Below are 23,343 nucleotides of genomic sequence, written 5' to 3' on the forward strand. Positions count from 1 at the left end.
TACCAGCAGGAGAGTGGAGCGGGAGGAGGTATTTTTGCATGCTTTGTGTGTATATAAAAAGATCTTCTACACTTTCCACAGTATGCATCCGATGAAGTGAGCTGTAGCTCACGAAAGCTTATGCTCACATAAATTGGTTAGTCTCTAAGGTGCCACAAGTCCTCCTTTTCTTTATTCTTAGAATAAGATCTTTAACTGGGGCCGGTCAGTTCTGCTTGTTGCTGTTGACTTCTTACCTGGAAGTTAAAGGTCCCTTGGTAGAAAACTCTACAAAAAAGTACGGTTAATCCTGAGGTTCAGATCCAACCTTTTTTTCCCCCCCTTCAATAAGTCAAGTTATAGTTAGAATGATCAGACATTTTTATAGGGTCTTTCCTCCCAGAAGATTCCAAAGCATTTTCCAGGCTTCATCTAGGTCACAGACTGTATACAGGGAACACTTCCTCCACCAATGAAATGGAACAACAGTTTAATGAGGCACAACAGTACAGCTATCACCTAAGGATAGGAAGTAATGAATTCCTCATTCCAAATGCAGGGGAGTTTTAAGTGGTGGAAACTCTGGGGGAATTTAGGTAGGCAGAATGTAATTAACCTGAGATAGAATTTGGCCAGGACAGTGAGGTGAGCCCCTCCACTTGCATCAAAACTACCATGAGATCACATTGTATAAGGACTGTGCCCCCTGTGGCAGCAGAGTGCCCTGTAATGCTATGCTGGAACATTGAGAAGAGTGCCAGCTATTGAATCCCTAATACTGCTTCATAGGGCACGTCGGTGTTCTTTTGGGGGGCTCCCTTCCAAGTACCGAGTCCATCCAATCCAGTTTAGATTTTGAGATATGACAGGATCACAGCACAAGCTGGCCAAGTCTCTGTGTGAACTGGAGCTGAATGCATAATGGCTGCCACTTTGACTATCACTAGGATCTGGTTAATTTAAAATGCTTTTAAGGATACCTTAAAATATGAAACATGTAACACCCATAAACCATATACTGGTAATCTTCTTACGTTGCTTAAGGCAGCGCTGCTGTTGACTTTTCACTTTTTTACATTTAAACTCCATTGCCTCTTTTTTCTGTTTTTCTTGAAAATTCAAGAAAATAAGATACTTATCAAAGATACTAGATGAACAGCCCTGGAGTAGAGGGGCGGGGGGCAGAGACACAATCTAGGACAACTAGCTTCATTTGTATTGCAGGTATTTAATATCTGGTTTCAGCTGGTTTTCCAGGACCTCTCTTTTTGCTCACAATGAATTGTGAGTACAACTTAGACATCTAAGTATCTAATTGTACCCACAAAAACTTACCAGCGGTTGTGTGCCCACAAATTATGGGTACAAGTTTTTGAACATCTGCCTATTAAATATATGCATTTTCAGTTATTTGTACATCTATAGAGTCCCAAGTATATGATTAATTTTTTAGGTCCCACCTATCAGGCTTCAGGATACAACTTCAATGCATATGAATGGAGGAGTCCTAAGCAAAGAGACAATTTGTCCCCTCCCAGTAGACCACGAAACCACCCTTTTCATGACACAGGACTGAGTGATGATGAATGGGACAGACCAACAGCAAGTGGGTAAGTCACATGCTAGTTGTTATGTGAGATTTACAACTGCAGGAAAATTGCAGTGATTTTTCTTTTAAAAATAAGCACTGATCTTGAATTAAAATACCTTTAATAACCCTTTCTAAGATGCTACTTCATGCTGCATGAGATTTAGCTGGGGATTGGTCCTGCTTTGAGCAGGGGGTTGGACTAGATGACCTCCTGAGGTCCCTTCCAACCCTGATATTCTATGATTCTGTAAGGATAGATCGGTGACATTCATGAAAGGCTACGAAGCTGAAAGCAAGGCTTGTAAGTAACATGAGTTTCTGTGCATAAAAGACATAGCATTAGGTGTTAATGTCAAACTAAAAAATCCTTGAGGTGCTTTTCCTTTGGTAGGCTTCAGATGGTAGAAAAGAAGCCACCCTCCCTCTCCAGAAGGCAACCAAAAAAGCCCAAAACAGGAAAAGAAACAGGAAGTTCTACCAGCTCCTTCATTCCTGGGGTTCAAGCTAAGGACTCAGTAGTGCCCATTCTTAATTGACATACAGAATGCTGTCCAGGGATGTTTCAGGAAGTTGCCCAGAGGACACTTTCCGTGCTTTAGGCACATAGATTCATTAAAGAAGCATTCCCTTATCTCTCCTCGAAGGATTTTTTCTCCTAGGACTCGAAAAGGAAACAAGGAAAGCTAGAGTCTTCTCAATTCAGGAAAAGTTTAACAAGATCCAGACACTGGTCTCCATGGTGTCACAGAACAGAGCATTATCCATCCATCCATCTTTACCTGCAACACTTAGGTCTTCTGGTCTCATGCATAGAGATGATGCGATAGGTCAGGGCATATGAAAGTTCCAGGCACTCTGAAACCATTCCGAGCAGGAGATCTAACAGAAAGGGAACATACTACACAAAGAGGTTCAGTCCCTGAGCTGGAGAAGGCTCCTTTTATAATCTAGACTCCAAGTCCTGACCACAAATGTCAACCCTTCAGCTTGGGGAGCACACCTGGGCAAAACAATACACAGGAAATGTGGTCAGGGTCAGAAAGGTGACACAGCATCAACTGCCTAGTGATGAGGGCAAGAACATTGGTTCTTTGGGACTTCCAGGATTATCTGAGGAATGAGCATGTCTTGGTTCAATACAACACATAAAACAGCAAGGACACACAAGAATCTCAAGTCTAAACAGTGGTATGATGTAGATTCTTTCCTGGTAGTCTCCATCAGGGAAGTCCACACTGAGCATAAAAGCAAACTAGCTAAACCATTAGATAAACCATTTTTGGAATGGCCCCTGAACCCAGTAGTAATCCAGCTAATATCCAGTGAGCTAGGCCAGCTTCAAGTGGACCTACCCACATCCAACTGAAATGTGAAGCCTTCTCTTCACAAGGAAAGAGAATCACGGAACAGATGAATTAGCAATTCTAGGCTTTCCTCCATCTTCCACTGCTAGAAAGTATGGATACAAAGGGAGGAAAGAACAGAAATTCTTATCACTCCAAAGGCTGTAGCCCTCAGTCTTAGTGGAACTGTTGCAGAGGTCTCTGCTGCTTCTACCCAGGTGACAGGATCTTCCAGAGCCCACTTCTCATTCCAGTACAGACTACCTGAGCCTGACATCCTAAGTGGCAAGGCCTAAACAAGAAAGGATACTCATCCAAAGCAATAGAGATTCTCATAGCCCCATGCAGGCCTTTTACCCTCCTGGGCCGAGCAAGAGTTTGGACAAAGTTCTCCTGTTGGGTCAAGAGAGATAGAACAAGCCCAGGAAAATAGGTATGCCAACTGTTCTGGATTTCTTACAGCAAGGCCTAGATTTTACCCATCCATTCAAACTGATGGTATCTAATCCTTTCCATAAAAATCTCTGCTTTTGGAAGATATGAGCCATACTGTATCTTCCATGAGGCCAAAATAGTTCTCAGTACTCTGGAACCATTCATAACCAAGGTTAACTCCTTTTTCCATAACTTCCAGGAGATCATTATTCCTTTGTTTTACCCAGCTGAAAAAAGCAAGATGTGAGGAGAACAGTTAGTCTATATCTTAAAAAGAGCTGATTAACCCAATAAAACTTCATTCTTATTAATTTCCTTCCACCTCAAACACCTTATGATAAAAGTATCCAAGTCTTCCATTGCTAGGTGGATCAAGATTGCCTCTTGATACTTAACCAGAAGGATGCAACAAGTGTAGTCTGGTAGATGTGGAGATTTAGGCCTAGATTCTTGAAGATATTTAGGCATCTCATTCCCATTGATTTCCTCAATTTCACTGACTGATTGAGAATCTGGGTCTTAATATTCTACATACCGAGACACAAATAATTGAAGGTGTTGAATTGGTTTCTAATAGGACTTGGAATTGTTAATAGTTTGATTTCATCCATTCTAACTGAAGCTGTTCCAGACGTGATAAGTGGCATTAAACTATGGAAATACCATTCTTCACCCATCTACCAGCCAGATAATAAAACATCTAGTCCTGTTGGTGAAGGGATTTTAATTCTTCGCAGACAGTTAATTCCATATTAGTGCTCTGAAAAAATGAAAAAGTGAAAAAGACATTGACTCTACCGTCATGTGTGAGTAAACAGAAGACCAGGCTTCTTGGACACTGACTACTGAGATTACTAGTGTAAAACATTTAGTAAGGGAATCCCTCCATCCTTGCTATATGCTCCCAGTTGTTTTTAAATTAATAGCTTTATTTTACTAAAAGAAGCACATTTAGCATCCGCTCAAACTCATCCTTTGTTTCTCGGACCAGATATAATCATGGGTTTGATAAATCAACTGTTTGGGGACCAGTTAAATACCAGGCTGAAAAATTTAATCATAGATGAACAAGGAATCTGGGTAATAAAAAATATAATTTAATTTGTTGAAAATAAACATCATATTTTCCAGCTGTCCTTTAAAAGCAAAATCAATAGAACTATACTTCATACAAAAACTATTTCCTCCTTACCAATGTGAAAATCCTCTGAGACATGCAGCACAAATAAAAATAAAGATTATCTGAAGATAGTATCTAGAAGATGGACTATACCACTACTGATGGGATTCCTAAATGGAGCGCCAGACTCTTCTGAGGGACTTGCCTATCCTTCCAGTCAATCAGAGGAAAGGATAGGGCTCTAGCCCCTCTCTGCCACTGCCTCCAGCTAAGTTATTTTTTCCCCTCCCCTGAGTAATACTACAAAGTAGGTTTTTCTGCCTGCTGCCTGCTTTGTATTGTGTAGTGCAGCTGCAGAGAGGAGAAAGAACATGTGGCGACTGAAAGAAGTGAGAGCATTAGGGGCAAGTCAAGGAAACCACTCAGAGTAAACTGCAGTGGAAAGAGCAGGGAGGTACCTAAGGGAGCATGGTGAGAGAGAGGGTGAGAATTAGGGGAAAGAAGTGGCGGAAGAGGAAGGGAAAAGAACAAACCCCAGACTGAGCAATAGAGAGTGAAACCAGAAAAAAGGAGAGAAATGATTGAAATAAATAGCAGAATAAGAGAAAGCAGAGACAAAAAGCGACAGGCGAGAGAGAAATGGGGAGAAAACAGGCAAGACGCAGTAAATGCTTCAGGCAGGGAATGGCATTGAGACCCAACAGTAGGGGAGCTCAGACACTGATCCATGCGATGGGGGCTCAAGTCAAAAAAGGTCAGGACTCACTGCACTAGTAAAATACTGGATTAGATATGGATTACACACGTATTAATAAGAGACTATATTGGACATATTTGGTTGTTTGAAATCAATGCTAGTAATTAAACATAAGTGCTCAGGATGGTAGAAAAAGCCAATTTTTAAGCTCAAAGACTTTTCTGAAACAGCATTTGAAAGTAACTGCATCTGTATCTGAGCAGATATCCTCACCAGTGCTGAGCAATATCTTAGAATAGACACTAGCGCTCTATGGAAAGACACTGTGAAAGGAGACCCATTTGCTTGAAATGGCCAACCACAGTCTGCCTCACTGATGGTGGTTGTAAGAAAGCATCCTCGAAGCATAGATGCCACATATGGGAAGCATGTCAAGCTGTAATGTTTGTGGCATTAAAAGCTATTATGTTAATGGAGTACTAATAGTACTGTTTTGGCAATATGCTATTTGTCAAGGAAGCACAGAAATACCACCATAATGGTGCTTCACGTGGGTGTTTGCACGCATGCACATGTGCACTGCTTCTGAGCTTCTTGTCATTCCAGCGTCCTGCTAGCCCTTTAAAATACTGTGCTGGAGCCACTCTGTATTGTTTCTGCAGTAAATTGGTTGTTTTTATCAGAACTCTCTCTTACTGGCTCACTCTCCTACGTGTCACTGTTAGCAAAATCTTGCAGGAGAAAGTTGTTAACAAGACTTCAGCACTTTCGTGAAACAAAGCAGAAATCCTCAACAATAAGAATGGTCCTGGGAATGGACTTCATTGGGGCTTACGCACGTGCTGAAGCACTTCATGGGATCAAGCCCTAAGTCTGTGAAATAGTGCTGAAGTCCTGAAAGAGAATCTATACCCTGCAGGCTGTGGTTTGTATACAGCAATTGCAGCAGTTGCTCTGATGGAGGCAGGGATGGGTCTAAATTGATTATGATAAATGCAGCAGAGAATGAAGGAGACAGCTGAAAATGTCAGGATTCCTTCTTGGACTAGATAAGTTTGTGAGACATTATTTGCAGACATGAGGGCCCTCTTTGCATACCACAAGGGAAATTTGTAGATGGAAAAGCCTAATTACAAATATTTCATTGCTCTGATTAGCTATGAACTCTAATGATGCCTGGTTCACTAACTTTCATTAAGATGTCCCAGTTATTACAGGAGGAAATTTACATTAGATTGTTCTTAGAATCTACTTCTCATTCCCCTTATAAAACACTGCTCAAAATCCACCTCTTTTACAACCAGTCAGCTGCTAGTAATTGCCCGTGTATGGGAGACTGGCTATCGCCTACTTTTTGTATCCTACCTACTCTCGCGTTCTTACTGTAATGTTTTTCCTTTTTAATCTAAACAGCTAGACAGAGTTCAGAGCTCTGGGGATGTTCCAGTTGGAAGCAGAAATGGATGGAGTCTGGTATTCTTTTTTGGTGCAGTCGTCTTGTTTATTTACAAGGAATGCACAAAGTCTTGTTTCTCTGAAAATAGGAGGAACCAAGAACAAAAGGAGAAGTTTCTTAACTGACAGCCATAAGCCTCTTTACCCAACACCAGACCCAAAAGCTCCCTCTAGCTTTTTCCAGGGTCACACCGTGTTGACAGGCTCCTCCTTGGCTTCCTTGCTTTTTGCCTCTGCTGCTCTCTCTCTCTTTTGTGTGTTCTCCCTTGTCTACACTGCACATTAAGCCCAACCTCTGACTTATATTTGGGCCCAAGCTCCCCTTCTGTCTACACAGAAATCAGTCTGCTCAGGTCAGCAAGCACTTAAGACCCCAGGTCCCAGGACCCTGCTAAGGGGGTGCGTCAGAACCCAAGTCCCACTGTGACTCATGTCTAAGCTCTGTCATTTTGCAGTGTTGATGTAGCTCAAGCCACAGACGTGAGTCTGAAGGTGTGGGTAGCACAGTAGGGATGTGTTAGCACAGCTGTGAGATCTGGGTCTAGCAATTGTAAGTCCAGGTTTACAGTGTAGTATGGACGGACGCTCAGGCATGGGCTTGAAAACACCAAGTCTCACAGATCAGGTCCACAGAGTAGGTGTATCCCCCCCCCCACACTCACATACACAAAAAAATGCTCAGCAAAAGCCCTCCACCACTCAGTCCAAACTCCTGGACAGATTCACAACCCCCTTTTGTCTCAAGTAAGCTTCTGTTTAACTTTTCCTGGCAGTTATGTTCATTGAAAGGTGAATTAACATCCAATCTCAGAGGTTTGTGATTCAAGCAGTCACCGGTACCTCTCAGCATAACACTGACATCCTGTTGTTGTCGCTGCTGCGTGTGACAAGACACTTGTGTATCTGATACACTGCAAGGTGAAGCCTGTGTGTTGTTTGTACATTTGACTGAAATTCTCTTTGTGAACCCAGCTTTTCAGGTGCCCACGACAACAGTGAGACTGACCAGGAGGAAAACTTCTGGTCTCAGGCACTGGAGGATTTAGAGACCTGTGGCCAGTCAGGAATTCTGAGGGAACTAGAGGTAGCGCAATCTTTCTAATAGAGATGTAACTTTTTTGTTTGTCTGACATTCATTTTTCTTTTCTCTTCTTCTTTTTTCTTTAAGTTTGCATTAATCACACAAATTCATTTAAAAGCTCTAACCCCTTTCCACAGGACAAGGCTGACAGGCGTCTGTATTTGAGAAACATGACTCTCTCGGTACCTACCCTTTATGTTTATATTTTTGCTTGTGCAGCTGCCTCCCCTCCCCCAAATAAAGCTATTTTCTGTTATATTATGCAGTTGAAAGTAGATAAACATGATCACCCGAAAGCTTCCTGTCTCGTAGCTTTTGCTGTGCGCTCTGCTAATACATGCAGCATTTTGTGCAGAGTTTTTAAGTGGCCAGAATTTTCCAGCAGCAGTGCATCCCACTCCTTAGAGCCGCTTTATGAAGTTTTTTCTTGGCATGTTATAATTTGTCTCTGGTCCATAACTTACTTTAAGACGAACATAAAAGAAAAACAGCATCTCAAATGTTTTTAACAGGAAGCTGTCACCCTGTGAACAAAAACAGCATGAGACATGTTCACAGTAAAGAAAATTTGTTGTATTTTCACATTGCACCCTGAAGTTAATTGCGAATCTGAACTCCATGTTAACTGTGTATCAGATGATTTTGAGGGAGGAAGGAGGAAACAATAACTGTGCATTTGTAATACATTTTCTGTAAGTTCTTTAATCAGAACAATTAGGAATATACTGACAGTTTTAAAGCTGTCAAATGGAAAATCCTAAAAATATGTTCTTTTATGTTCTTTTCAATTTCCTGAGCTCCAAAGCTGGCAAAATCTCATTTTCATTTTTATGTCATATGAAGTCCCTTAGCAACCTCAAGGAATGTGAATGGCATAACTGGGTGAAACTTTTGCAGTTCTAAATGATTGTACATGCTCAGATTTATGGCTTCCGTATTGCATGTACGGTTACTTTAATGTGGTTCTGAAATACTTGTAATTACAAGACAGAGAAATTAAGAGAAAAGCTAATGTCAGTTTACCAGTAGTTTAATTCTGTGGTTATCTATGGCATGGTACCACAGGGTTCTCTTGTGATTTTCATTATTCAGAGCACAGTAAAAGGGTATGGAAATAGATAACAGGAATGGATATTTCAACAAATTGACATTCTTACAGTTTTGACCATCCATTTAAAAATTAAAAATCAAAACTGTAGTTGAGTGCTTTACTGCTATCACTATATGTAATTGTATGGCCAGCGCAATTCTGAACAGACATCTGTCCACATAACAATATAGAAGTAGATTCCCAATGGTTGACAAGATGTCTTTTTGCACCAGAAGGCTAAGATGGGCTGTATCTGTTTTTAAAGTACTGTCCCTACTTCCTTCATTAGGACTCCCTTCTCATTGCTCATTTCAAGGTCTTCAGCCAAACAACAAGGTGAAATACACTTTATCACGTCGTCTTGCTGCTGCTGTCTCACAAGGGAGCATCATAAGTCACGCTTAATGTGTTGGGAAGCTGTTACAACCATAGTACTGTCACATAATTAAGGCAGTGCTGGTGCTGACGGGAACATGGGCAGCACAGAATCCATCACCAGAACCAGTGGTTCTACTCAAAAACGTATCTGATTTTTTTCTCAGTTCCCCGTATTTGGGGAGGGCTATTTGCATCCTCTGCCCCCTTGAGTTGTGACTTTTCTTCCCTAATCTAAGAGGAGACTCCATTCCTCATCAAAATCCCTGCCCTGGCAGTGGTTACAACCCGTACCCCCAGTGCTTGCAGAAAGTAAAACTGAATGTCTCTAGGGCATCAGATTAGATTTTTACATTCCACAACACAGAGGAAACAATTCCTCCTCTATATTGATATTTGTTGATATTAAGCTATTCTACCCTAGGGATGAAGTGGGAGTTTTGCCTTTGACTTCAGTGGATCCAGGTTTTCACCCTTTGAATCCACAGCAATATTACAAGTGAGAAGGTTACTGTTCCTGGGAGAATGAAACTGATGCAGGAGACACAGCTTTGTATCTCTTCACATATGCCGGTGGTACTTCGGAAAGTTACTGCTACCGCATGATTATTATATTCGGCTTCTTCTCAAGCAGCTACTCTAAATGATCTGCTGTTCTGTGGCAGTGTCTAGTCACCATCAAAAGCAGTGCTGGTTCTAGGGTTGCCTTCACACTTTGCCGGCTCACGTATTTTTCCTTGTAATCTGTATATGCCACTAGAGTAAATGCCTTCTTTTGTTCTTTTGTTCAAGTTCTAGGGCAAGCTAATGTTCCAGAATTTGGCTGTCATTTTATTTTAAAAATATCTTCAGTGTAAGTAAACAGTTGTACTGTTCAGTCTTTCAGGGTGTTTGGCTTCATAAAAATAGAAGTTTTAATGCTTTCTTTGGCATTTTGGTTTAAAATGTCATCTGAAAACGTTTTGCTCACGGTTGGGCTTTTTTTTTTTTAGTGATTTACAACCAGTTTGTATGTCTATCCTCCTTCCTTTTGCTGTGCCCTGAAGTGATTTTGGTTTGACAAGAGATTAGAGAATTGTGCCTAGTGTTATAAAGTAACCCTTTCTTTAATCCAAGTTATAAATTAAAAAAAAACCAAAACCTGTTTGTTAATGCTGTAGGCAACAATTATGTCAGGAAGTACAATGAGCTTGAATCATGAAAATCCACAGCCTCGCAGCCAACTGGGAAGACAAGCCAGTTTCCAGGAAAGAAGCAATGTGAGGCCACATTACAGCCAGGCTACCCGCAGTAACACACTGCCATCAGATGTGGGGAGAAAGTCTGTGGTTTTGAGAAAAATTAAACAGGAAATGAAAGAAATCATGTCACCAACGCCTGTTGAGTTACACAAGGTCTGTAATTTTTATTTTAGCAGCAATCCTTGCTTTGGATTAATGCATGCAGCATAGGGAATCTAATTATGTGTGATATATTAAGTACTTTTCATAATGATCCCATATACAGGCTTTTGGGGCTGTATATATTACTTCTTGCAATACACTAATGATATATTTTTATGGGGGAACAAATTGAGTAAGATGCATTGTCATTTGCTGTTCGCTTTTAAAACATATCCTCAGTGGATACTGCTCTTTTCCAAGGAGAATCTGCTAATAATTTGATTTGACAACAGTGATCATTCATCTCTGCACAATGTATTTATTAAGACAACAAAGTTTAATTTGCAGAAAATATATTTCTTTAGAAATCTATGCACAATGGCTTGTGGCTCCCATAGTTGCTTTGCAACATATTACACTGTTTTAGTTGTTTCCTTCTTCAGATTAACATAGGCTAACATGTACTTGATAGACGACCAACTTGAAATCTATAGGACAGAGGTTAAACATTCACAGTTGCCACTCAACACATTGGGATTCCTTTTCTGTGAGAGGGATAAAATAATCTTCAGTCCAGGAAATAGTATCAGATGCATTAGTCTGAATCCACAAAAACAACCAGTCCAGTGGCACCTTAAAGACTAACAGATTTATTTGGGTATAAGCTTTTGTGGGTAAAAAACCCACTTCTTCAGATGCATGGAGTGAAAATTACAGATACAGGCATAAATATATACACTGGCACCTGAAAAGAAGGGAGATACCTTACAAGTGGAGAACCAGTGTTGACAAGGCCAATTCAGTCAGGGTGGATGTGGTCCACTCCCAGTAATTGATGAGGAGGTGTCAATACCAGGAGAGGGAAAATTGCTTTTGTAGTGAACCAGCCACTCCCAGTCCCCATTCAAGGCCAAATTAATGGTGTTAAGTTCGCAAAAGTCTAGGAAATGTGGTTTATATAAAACAGGTTAGCTTTTCATTTCCTGGGGACAGGTATTCATAGACATGCCCTGTGGCAGAAAGGTGACTGTGCAGCTGAAGGCAGTCTTTGGTAAAGCTGTCCAAAATACTCATCATAAACTTCAAGTCTGCTCTATTGAACCTAAAGTATGATGTGTCTACGAACTGCAACCAGTGTTTCCAGAAGTTTGTGAAACTTTGGTGGGAATCCAGTGACTCTCCTGTACTCCCCCTCAAGCTTTGGGATGTTTCCTTCCCTCGGAGGCATCTAAGGTAAGGAGGGAGGGGGGGTCTCCCCTTGACTGAAGGAGCCAGTTTATGAAGGAATTCCTCATGAGAGGTTAAAAGCCATCAGTCTCAAACCTGATAGAGAATTTGCACATGTTGATTTGCATCTAATCTCTGCACACAGTCATGCAGGTTTCTATTCCTGTACTGAACCTCCATGTCTCTCACAGCCCTAGCTTGTACCAAATTAAATGTTCCCAGATAGCGGCTGCCAGTGGATCTGTTATTTGGAAGAGGAGTTAATTGCCACTGTAATCAATCAGTGGGATCAGTTAGCTTAATACATGCTCATTCCAGAAATCATTTGATTCTCAGTTTGATGTGAAATGATTGGTGGACTTCAAAATTCTTGAAGACTGTACTTTTTACAGCTGTCCAGTTAATGTGAGACAGAGAATAAAGCTACATTGAAGGGATCCTTAAGGTCTTTTCCCATCAAGCAAAAAGGCTGTTTTCTTCTGTAGGGTATAAAAACCTGCCTTTCCTCCTTTTCAATGAAAAATTTGTTTTATCATGCTGCTGAGTCAGATTTCTGCTATTGGATGTTCAATTCCATTTGCTACCTCTAAGTCCCTGTCCTTCATCCTTCTCTCTCTTCAGCTGCTATTTTTTTTATTGTTGTAACTCTTACATTCTCTGAAAGGAGATAGACTAACTGAATGTTTTTCTACTCTGCACAGAAATGAAGTTGTTGAGTTTCCTAGTACTATCTACCTCTTCTGTCAAGATTATCTCATCCCACCCCCTCTCAAAATTTACAAGTCAATCTCCCTCCTAAAATGTTTATCTTGTATTTTTGTAAAAACTTCCAAGGACCGGATCCTGCAATATAGTCCACCCAAGGCAATAGGGACCCAGCGAAAACCTTAGTCTTAACATCACGTGCTATCCTTTTTTATTTTGTCACACTTGTTTTTGTAAATCATTAATTTTCTCAATTCTCTTAATCTGGTTCCATGTATTTCATTTTACGTAGCAATGAACCTGCTGATTTCTCTTTCTGCTGTGATTGTACCCATTAGTTCAGTGATCCTAGGTACAGATCACTTTTTATTTATACCATTGAGAGAAAAATATACTAGAAACATTCTCAGCTTTTAAAGGGAGTGGGGAAAGGAACACCAAAGGGTTGGAATGTAGCACAATCGCCAAAAGTGTTGGATTCCAGAACAAAATAGCATCTGGCATAAAGATGTTTGACATGAATACTCTGTAGCAACAGGTGTTTTTGTAGGAAACATTTGCTGTGTTTCAGAAGTTTGTGGCGCTACTAGCCGGTTTAAAAAGGGGGAGGCTATTTATATTTTTAATGGTAAAATCCTTTGGCCCAAGAACCTACTGTAAAGTGCTGTGAGGGTAACAAAAGGAAAAGGGCAGCCAAGTGGTTATTTTAAAATTTGAGATATTTTATCTCAAAGTTCTGGATTGCAACAGAAGATGAAAATTCCCCAGGGAGAGATTTTTCTCTTTTGGGCTTGAAAAATGCAGTCATAAGACATATACAGAATATTGGGTGCTAGGTAACATACTTAAATTCACTATTCCTACCCATATATATTAATCAAACCATGCTGAGGGTAAATAGAAGAATTATAGGAATGATTCTCCACCCAGAACCAGTGGTTTTCACTGATGATATTTATTGGCTTTGCTATGCAGCAGTGCAATAAAACAAAACGTGACTATAACAAAGGTGTTTTTTCCAGTAATAACATTGTTTTGATGGGAAAAGTATTGCTCTACTTTTTTCCCCCGCACTATCATGAATAAAGGGGAGGGAGGGAAAGTACAAATCAGCCCTGAAGTAAGCTGTACTTATTAAGTGTTCAATGGAAGAATATTGAAACAGAAAATAGAACCACCATCTTTGACTTGAAAAACTCCAACTATAGCCTTATGCAAATACAGAAGGCAAAGTAAATAAGGTTCAGAGTCTCCCTGATGGTTCATTTCCTTTGACAAAAAAGAACTGAAACTGATCCAGGAGTTAGCATACCAAGTAAGCTAGGAACAGAGCGGAGATCAAACTCATTAGAGACATTTCTCCATTCATAGAGACAGAAGAATCAGGATCTGGAGGAATGAGCCATATTGAGCTTTTCCACCCCAATGCTATCTAAGCTAAAGGTAATAATTAAAGATGGCACTGAGTGTTCCCTAACTGGCAATATTTTCATCCCACCCCCAATATATACATGTTTGTTTTCTCTTTAGCTTTCACCCACTCTAATTGTGAGTTGATGTTGTTAATGGGGAGAAGGTAAAAAGATGGTTCTTGTATTTGGATCTGAACAAGCTATGGCTGTGCCCCTCCCCCCTTCTCCGGCTTCCCTCCAGAAGAGTCATTCCAAAAGCAATGCACAAAGTCTTTGAATACGATTAGTAACAGTAATCTTAATAACAAACTGTAAATTATGTGCGATAGACTAAATGGCATGCAAACTGCATAGCTGAGGAGGCCCAAGACAACTAGGTGCAAAAGAGGCTAGGCCTGATGGAGTAGAGACCCCTAGCCAGGACTGCAAGGAGGAGGAGGAGGATCCCCCCACCAGGGGGAAGGCCACCCCACTGCTAAACAGCTCCTGCCTGGGGCTGGCCCCTCACTCTTGGCTGGTGAACAAGCAAGTGGGGTCGTGAGAGTGGGGCTGTAGAAGGCTCTCTGCACGGCCGGTGACACCTCATCCCAGCAGGTGCAAGTTGTAGGGAAGGGTGCAGGCCTGGCAAGGCAGAGCAGAGAACTGGCACTCTCAGGTGGTGAATGAGTGGGGCTGTGACAGCACAGCTGCAGAGGGCTTCCTGTGCTGCTGTAGGATCAGTGACACCTGATGTCTACAGGTGCATGGGGTGGGAGTGGGAGGCTGCTCTCATGCAGACTGTTACAGATGCATTCCCCACCCCCATCAATTTCAGTGTCAGCTGAAATTGACATTTACCAACATCTATTGATTTAAACTGAATCCTGCCAAGCCTCTGTATACCCGAGACCCATAGAACTTCCCAGTATTAATGCCTGCTTCAAGTCCAAGACCTGTGTTTGAGTTGAAGCATCTCTAAAAAAAAAAAAAAATCAATCCAATCTTGATTTAAGTGTCCAGGGATGGAGAATTCACCACAACTCTTGGTAAATTGCTCCAATGATTAAGCACCCTCATTATTAAAAATATGCACCTTATTTCTAGTCTGAATTTGTCTAGCTTCTCCTTCTAGTCATTGGTCATGTTATACCTCTATTGGCAAGATTGAAGAGCTTTTTATTATCAAATTTCTGTTGCACATGTACGTACTTACAGACTGGGATCAAGTCACCCCTTAACCTTCTCTTTGATAAAACAAACAGATTAAGCGTCAGCTTAAGCAGTGGCTTCTATCACTATAAGGCATGTTTTCCAATCCTTTAACCTTCATGGGGAAGTTGCAAGCAGCAAATATTAAATAGCTACAGATAAAGAAACAGACTGAAATAGAGAAATCTCCCTTCTGAAGTAAATCCCTGAATGGCACAGGTTTGGGTATTTTGTTGTTGTTGTGGTGGTGGTGTTTTCTTTGGTCCCTACATGCACTACTTTCCTTTCAAAGAAGGCCTCTGCAGAGGACAGAAAGTTCACCTTGTAATATTTAATAAATATGTTGATGGGCAACCATATTGCTGCCCTACAGACTTCCTCCATGTGCAGAAAAATCTTGTAATTTATCTTCATAGAGATCTTGTAGAGCATGCTCTGCTTTCTTCAGGACTAGGTTGGGCTGATGCCTTGTATGCCTCCAGAATGCATAATTTAATCTATCTGCCAGGGATAGTGGGAAGACCTTGGCCCTTTGAGTCAAAGAACACAAATAAGATGACAGATCAGCTTTGTCAATTCAGTGTGCTTGAGGTATATCTTTAGTGCTCTGCCTTGGTCCAGATTATCCCACAGCTTTTCAGTAGGGTGCTGTGGATTTGGACAGAATGATGAAAGCACTGTTCCTGATGAAGCATGGAAAGATCAATTCACTTTTGGTAAGAGGTCCTAGCACCCTTAGAACCATCTTGTCATTGAAAAACACCACGGATCCTGGATAGATAGAACTGCTGACTCCAAGACTCAGCTCGTAGACATGAGAGTGACCAAACAGCAGGTTTTGATAGACAGTTAGAATGATGTGAGTGTTGTCACTGCAGCAAAGGGTGGGAAGTTAGGGCTTTTAGCACAAGTGGCAGGCCCCACTTAGGAAAGGTTGTTCTGACTGCAAATCTAGCTGCTCTGACCACTCTAAGAAATCTTCAAACTTAAGGATTGTCAACTAAACAGACCAAGGACCCTGTGTGCAAAACACTTATGGTGGACACCTTATATATAGTGCTGGGCTGAAGTCCCTTTTCTATACTGTCCTGCAGAGCTGTGAGATCAGTGTCCTTGGGGTTTCTGTTGTTTTCTTGATATTAACTGTACTGTTCCCAGATGGAAGAATAGGTCTTTAGCATTAAAGTTCTTCTGGAGGTCAGCAGAATCACTTCGGAGGATAATCCAAGGGAAATTAGCGCTTCCCTCTCAACAGCCAAGCTGCCGGCTAGAGACTGCCAGTGTCTGAATGGAGGATGGGATGTTGGTGAAGGATGGCCTCTCTCACTGGAGGATGCAGTGGAGGTTCCAAAACCAGATCCTAAAAACATGGTCTCCTGATTCAAAATCAGGCCAGAGCACAGCCTGTTGTCATAGTGAGCTCTTAAAAGATGGTGCTGCCATCTCTGTTTTTGCTGTCTGATCCAGTTCCCCGAGGTCAGGATAGTTCTTGTCTAGGGCCGTTAGGTCATCCAGCCAGGTCACTGTGGCTCTTGCAAAGCAGGTCACTGCTGGGGATGCCCAGAGAGTAGCCAAGGAAGCTTCAAAATCCCTTCTGTTGGATGTATCCTTGAAAAAGGAAATCCATTCCAATGGTATTAGCAAAAAGAAAAAGGAGTACTTGTGACACCTTAGAGACTAACAAATTTATTTGAGCATAAGCTTTCGTGAGCTACAGCTCACTTCATTAGATGCATGCATGTCTTTTGCTAATGTTGCCACTGCAGTCTTGACCTTGGTATTTCTGTGATAGTATGATGCAAGAACCAAAAAAATGCCATCACAGAATTTTGGGAGTTCCTGAACTACAGAACGGCATACTAAGAACCAATGTCTGGAAATTAAAGCCAGAAAAAAATTAAATTAGAAAAAAGGAACAATTTTGTAACCAGGAGGATGATTAATCATTGAAACAAAACTACCAAGGGAAGTGGTGCATTCTCCATCTCTTGAAGCCTTCAAATCAAGACTAGATGCTTTTCACAAAGGGGTGCTTTAGTCAATCAAGACTAGATGCTTTTCACAAAGGGGTGCTTTAGTCAATCAAGACTAGATGCTTTTCACAAAGGGGTGCTTTAGTCAATCAAGGAATTCTATGACCCATGTTATAACGATCAGACTAGAAGATCTAATAGTCCCTCTTCTGAGCTTAAAAAAAAAAATCTATGAAATTCAAAATTATGGAACCAATTCAGTGCACTGCCTTAATTTTAGGTATGTTTTTATGTCCCATTAAGGTTAACCAGACTTAAGTACCTGCTTCAATATTTTCCTGAATAGGGGCCTAAAATAGCAACACCAACAGACACAATAGATTAAAAAAAACCCTCACTATTCAATCCCCAATTACAAATATAGTACAGGGAGCAGCACCTTTACACTGTTAGTTGCCACACCTTATATCACTGTGTGGAATGTGTTGGGTTTTTTTGCTCAGCAGTTAGTTCATTTAGCTATAAGCAATCAAATCAACGCCTGAAATTGGTTCTTCTACGGACCTAAACATACCCCAAAACAGTCAGTTTCTGTTACAAGGAAGTTAAGATTTCCTGTTCTTTGGCTATTTTGATATAGTGGAGGTGTCCTGTTAGCATAATGAGGAACATAGGCTATGGAGAGCGCCAACAGTTAGGTAGGATAAATCATAAGGGATATAAATTCTCATGCAGAGTTGGGAAGGAGCTATCCATATGGGCGGAATGTTACACAGTGAAGTTTCTAGCACATTCCTCTGAAGCATCTGGTGCTGGCCACTGTCAAAGGCAGGATACTGGAGTAGAAGAACCCTGCCCTGATCCAGTATGGAAATTCCTACAGACCTATAGAACAGAATGTGTGTGTGTTCTCTGTGCTAATTCTCACTTGCTAATCAAAGGAGGGATTTGGTTCCACTTTAGCTCCTGAAAGGAAAAGAGCTGCCTTCAAAGACTGTACCATCTTTTCTGGAACACTATAAGGCATTTTTGAGTTTCAACTGGTGTTGGACCCTGCAATGCATTTTTTTACATTGAATTTGTGTGAAGATTTCTCAGATGAGCAGTTCACTACAAAGGGATAGCAATGTTTCATGTGGAGTGGAGAGAAGGGAGCTCATTTAAAGAGAACGTGTCTTGGTCCAGCACTAATTATTTTCTTCTCACAGAAAAAGTACACAAAAAAATCTGTCTGAAAAATATTTTCTTCCTTTATTTTCTAGCCTTGCTAGAATGGCTTAGTGCTAATAACAGCTGGAAATATACTTGAGATCAAAACAATCAGACATAACTGCCATATAACAACCAAAAGTCTGTCAATAACAGATTTCTGGAGGAGTTTTCGGGACTCCTCCTTATATATCAAGTTGTCAGTACATACTAAATCTGTTTTATTCTTAATCAGACTATACATTTAGCAATACCTGAAATGCCTTTCCACCACTCCTGCTGTCTGTGAAATCTGAGGTGTGATAAGTAATGATACGAGTGGAGGAACAGAATTATTTGTAGTATTTAGTACTATACGTTTATCTGGAAGATTTAAGATCACATCTTACACAATGATGAAGGGCAAAAGGGTATACTTCACTGCAAAAGAAAAATATTTTAGGCTTTGAGATTTTGTGCTGGTCCTGTAGTAGTGTACTTCCCTGCAGGAGAGTGAGGGAAGGGAGGAGATGGTCTCTAAGCCTGCGGCTTGATGGGCAAAAAGAATGTGTGGTTTTTTTCAATGATGATATCTCAGTTGAGTTAGCTGAGGACCATTTAAAAAGACCCATTAAGATGCAGCATAAAAAAAAGTTACTAACCTTCTGTAACTGTTGTTCTTCTAGATGGGTTGCACATGTCCATTCCAATGTAGGTGTGCATGCCCCGAGCACAGTTACTAGAATTTTTACTCCTAGTAGTATCCGTCGTGTTGGCTCCAGAGCCCTCTAGTACTGCGCACTCATAGCGCCAGTATAAAGAGCCCTGCCGACCCTGCACCCCCCTCAGTTTCTTATTGTCTGACTCCAATAAGAGGGGACAGAGGGTGGGTCTGTGCAACACATCTAAAAGAACAACAGTTACAGAAAGGTTAGTAACAGTTTTTCTTCTTCGAGTGCTTGCGTATGTCCATTCCAATGTAGTCTACTCCCAAGCAGTTATATGGGAGGTGGGTTTGGAATTCAAGAAGAAGCTGACTGCAAGACTGTGTGGCTGAAATTGGCATCATTTCTGGCCTGCTATGTGATGGCATAGAGCATCGAGAATCTGCACCAAAGACCAGGTTACTGCCCTGTAGATGTACTGAATAAGGACCTGAGCTAGGAAGGCGGCCAAGGAGGCTTGCGATCTTGTGGAATGAGCAGTCAGGTTAGCTGGAGGCGGAACACCGGCCAGCTTGTAACATGCATGATGTAATCCAGGGTGAAATCCTCTGGGTGGAGATGGGAAGGAAATGGGTTGATCTGCAAAACAGTTTGGTTCTTTGTATGCAGAATGCCAGAACACATCTAACATCCACGGAGTGTAGGTGCTGTTCCTCTTTGTTCACTTGCAGCTGGTAGAAAGACTGCTTGACTGCACCGTATCCTTGAAGATCATTTACGGGGGTTCTGATGTGAGGGCACAGATCTCCAAAATGCGTCTGGCCCAGGTGATGGCCACTAAGGCGGCCGCTTTCCAGGAGAGCTGCACTAATGAGCATATTGCCAGAAGCTCGAACAGCGGACCAGTAAGTTTTCACAAGATGAGATTTAAGTTCCAGAGAGGAATCGACTTGCTTACCTGGTGGTCTAATCTCTCCAGGCCTTTTAAGAAAACGGATAACCATCTTGTGCAAAAAAGACAGACTGGTTGTCAACCCAGGGATGGAATGCTGAAATGGCTGCTAGGTGACTGAAGACACAACCAAACCCTGTTATTTCAGAAGCAAAAGATACTCCAATATGAATTGCAATGAGGATTGCCTGGGCAGAACTCCGCACTGGGAGGACAAGATGGAGAATCACTTCCATTTTGCAAGGTAAGTGGTTTTCTACTGCCTAGCAGGACTCTACAGACTTGCTCCGAGCAAACTTGCTCCTCAAGATTCAGCTATGGAGCTTACAGGCTGTCAAATGAAGAGAGCGGAGGTTCAGATGGAGTACCAACTGTGATCGTGGGAGATCAGGTCCGAGTGTAGCGGCAGCAGGAGCAGTCTAAGAGGATGGACTGCCCTGAGCTCTCTGACATTGATATCAAGAGATAAGATCTATGGTTTCCAGAGGAGCTGAGTCCTGAAGGACCCCAACTGGGCTCTCCAACCCAGCGCTGACACGTCAGAGACTAGAGACATCGATGGTTGGGGGCCGCAAAAAGGGCATTATCACACAGACCACACGGTGGTTCAGCCACCAAGTCAGTGAACTGAGGACTTGAGCAGGGATGGTGAACGCCCGTCCAGATGATGCCACAAAGGTAAACATACTGTCCAGCCAGGCTTGGAGAGGTCTGAGACGCAGTCTCACGTGTTAAACCGTGTAAGTGCATGACGCCATGTGACCCAGAAGACTCAGACATTTTCGAGCTGTTGTGATTGGATGAGTGTGAAGGGATCTTATCAAGACTGAATTGCCCAAAATTGGTCTTCCAGAAGCCTGGATGGAGTCGAAATCCACACCTATGAACTCTGTCCTCTGCACTGAGATAAGAGTGGATTTCTGTGTGTTTATCAGTAGGCCTAGAGCCAAGAAGGTCAATTGGATGAGATGGATGTTGGATTCCACCTAAGCTCTGGACTGGCCTTTGACTAGCCAGTCATTGAGGTACTGGAAGATATACACTCCCTGTTTCCTGAGAAAAGCTGAAACATTTGGTGAAAACCTGTGAGGTAGCCAACAGGCCAAATGGGAGCACTGCAAACTGGTAACGTACCTGGTTCACGACAAATCTTAGAAACCTTCTCTGGCCTTGGAAAATTGATATGTGGAAGTATGCATCCTTTAAATTGAGGTCAGCATTCCAATCCTCCAGATCTAGGAGGGAATGATGGAAGCTAGGGAGACCATGTGCAACTTTAAGTTCTTGAGATAGTGGTTGAAACCACACAGATCTAGAATACATCTGAGAACATCCTTGGGTTTCGGGATTAGGAAGTAATGGGAATAGTGATGTGGAATCTCTTCTATGGCTCCCACCTGAAGGAGGGATTGGACCTCCTTTCATTTGCTCATGAAAAGGGTCTGGGGGGAAGAGGGTAAGGCAGGGTAGACAAAAACTGGAAGGTATATCCCACTTTTATTGAGCTAAGAACCCAACAGTCTGAAGTAATGTGGGTGCAGGCACTGAAGAAGTGGGACAGATGGTTTGAAAACTGAGTAAATGGATTTGATATTGTGAGGATTGAGATGTCGACCTCAAGCATCTAATCAAAATGAGTGTTTCGAGCCGAGAGTCTGGAGGCGATGTGCATCGGCCCTGCTGAGGCCGGCGAAGGAGATCTATGCCTGCTTCTGCCTCTGGCTGGGCAAAGTAACAGAATCTGCTGGGGCCTGTAATTCTTCCTGGATACTGCTGAAGTATATAGCCCCTGGGATTTCAAGGTCACAAAGTCCTTAAAGCCATGGAGCCTAGCATTGGTTTGCTCCCAAAAGAGCATGGACCCTTCAAAAGGGAGATCTTGGAGGGTTTGTTGTACCTCTTGGGGAAAACCTGACAACGGCAACCATGAGCTTCTGTGCACGGTCACTGTTGTGGCCATAGGTCTGGCTGCAGAATCAGCTGCATCCAGAAGCTGCCTGTAAGGCGGCTCTTGCCACTGTTTTCCCCTCCTCGGTCAGGGAGAACTCGAACTTTTAACTCGAACCATTAATCACTCACACTGAATTTCTTGAAGTTAATAATAGAGGGATAGTTAAAAACTATCAAAACAAATGACACCACACATTTATTTAGCCAACACCCAAGTACTACATCTTAAAGGTGCTGAGTACATAACAAAAACTGATTAGCAAAGCATTCTAATTCATGTATCTAATGATCTGGGCAATCAGAGAATAAGATGAGAGAAACAAAAAGAAAAAGGCTAAGTCAGGGTAAAAAAGTTGATTAACAAGAGGTGATTCAGGATTATTACTGAAGTATACAAAAACATTAATATTCTCCTCACAGTTTTACCAAAGAAGTCTTCACAAATGACATTCCAAATTAGAAATGCAAAATAATAGGCAAATGATCATTCTAGTATGAAATAAACATTGAGAGAAAAACCTGTGACAGTATGCAGCAGTACAGAAATGCGGAAAAATCATTTGCTTTTGTTATCTCTAAATTATTTCAACAGGTAACTTTGTACAAGGAATCAGACGTAGAGGACTTTGGATTCAGTGTCTCAGATGGTTTGTTGGAAAAAGGCGTATATGTTAAAAACATTAGACCAGCTGGACCTGGGGATCTAGGTGGTTTGAAGCCATATGACAGACTTTTACAGGTAACACTATCCATACTTTGTACACAGTTTACTTTGTAAAAGGTGTAAGTGTAGTATGGGATTTATATATAAAATGTACATGTGATAGTATAATGTTTTATTGTCACTAGTTTGGAATGACCATATTACCCGTATTCTGTTTATACCACGCTCTAGAAAATAAGTGCAACTTTTTAGAGTTTTAAATATGTTTACTGGTACAATATTGTGTCTCTCAGTTATCCCGCATCATAGTAGTTAACGGAAATCAGACAGACTTCCAGGTGCGAAAAGTTTGTACCAATACATTTTAAACTCTAAAAATATCTAAGCTAGCGTTTCTATAAAGCCAGATACTTCAAAACACCAAGGTGGTGTACAAATTACTCCTGAGGGCATTCTGCGCACCATATTTTAAAATTCTGCAAATTTTATTTGTCAAATAAATGGAGGCACCAGCATGGCATTGGGGAGCACAGGCCACTGGCTGCACAGAGATGGGAGATGACTGTGCAGTTCCCCCCCACCCCCGGGACACAGACTCAGCAGTGAGGTGAACCATGTTTTTGTATACTTCAGTAATAACCCTGAATCACCTCTTGTTAATCAACCCTGACACAGCGCAATGACAAGGCCACCCCAGAAACACCACAAGGCCCTGCCCCTCTGTGTCAGGTGCACCAGGTGTGGGCAGGAAGGATCCGAGTGTGGAGGGGCTTAGTGTGGGCGGGGGGGTCCAGGTGCGGGCAGCTCAGTGGGGGATCTGGGGGGTGGAGGGGATCTGGATGCACAGGGACTTGTTGGGGGGTTCTGGATG

General features: G+C 41.8%; 1 protein-coding gene across 9 annotated transcripts in view; it reads left to right on the forward strand.

The window, feature by feature from the left end:
- The window catches only part of GRIP1 (glutamate receptor interacting protein 1), a 550,719-nt gene that overhangs the window by 523,397 nt on the left and 3,979 nt on the right, over positions 1–23,343 (forward strand). For 8 of the 9 annotated variants that reach the window (XM_073327851.1, XM_073327853.1, XM_073327855.1 and 5 more), the window contains 4 exons: positions 1,433–1,589; positions 7,593–7,704; positions 10,327–10,560; positions 22,401–22,547. In XM_073327851.1, the coding sequence (XP_073183952.1) occupies positions 1,433–1,589; positions 7,593–7,704; positions 10,327–10,560; positions 22,401–22,547 (650 nt within the window). The remainder of the gene's footprint in view (positions 1–1,432; positions 1,590–7,592; positions 7,705–10,326; positions 10,561–22,400; positions 22,548–23,343) is intronic. The other variant, XM_073327852.1, reaches the window with a different exon arrangement.

The sequence above is a fragment of the Lepidochelys kempii genome, chromosome 1, assembly GCF_965140265.1.
Source record: "Lepidochelys kempii isolate rLepKem1 chromosome 1, rLepKem1.hap2, whole genome shotgun sequence".
NCBI classification, from domain to species: Eukaryota; Metazoa; Chordata; order Testudines; family Cheloniidae; genus Lepidochelys; species Lepidochelys kempii.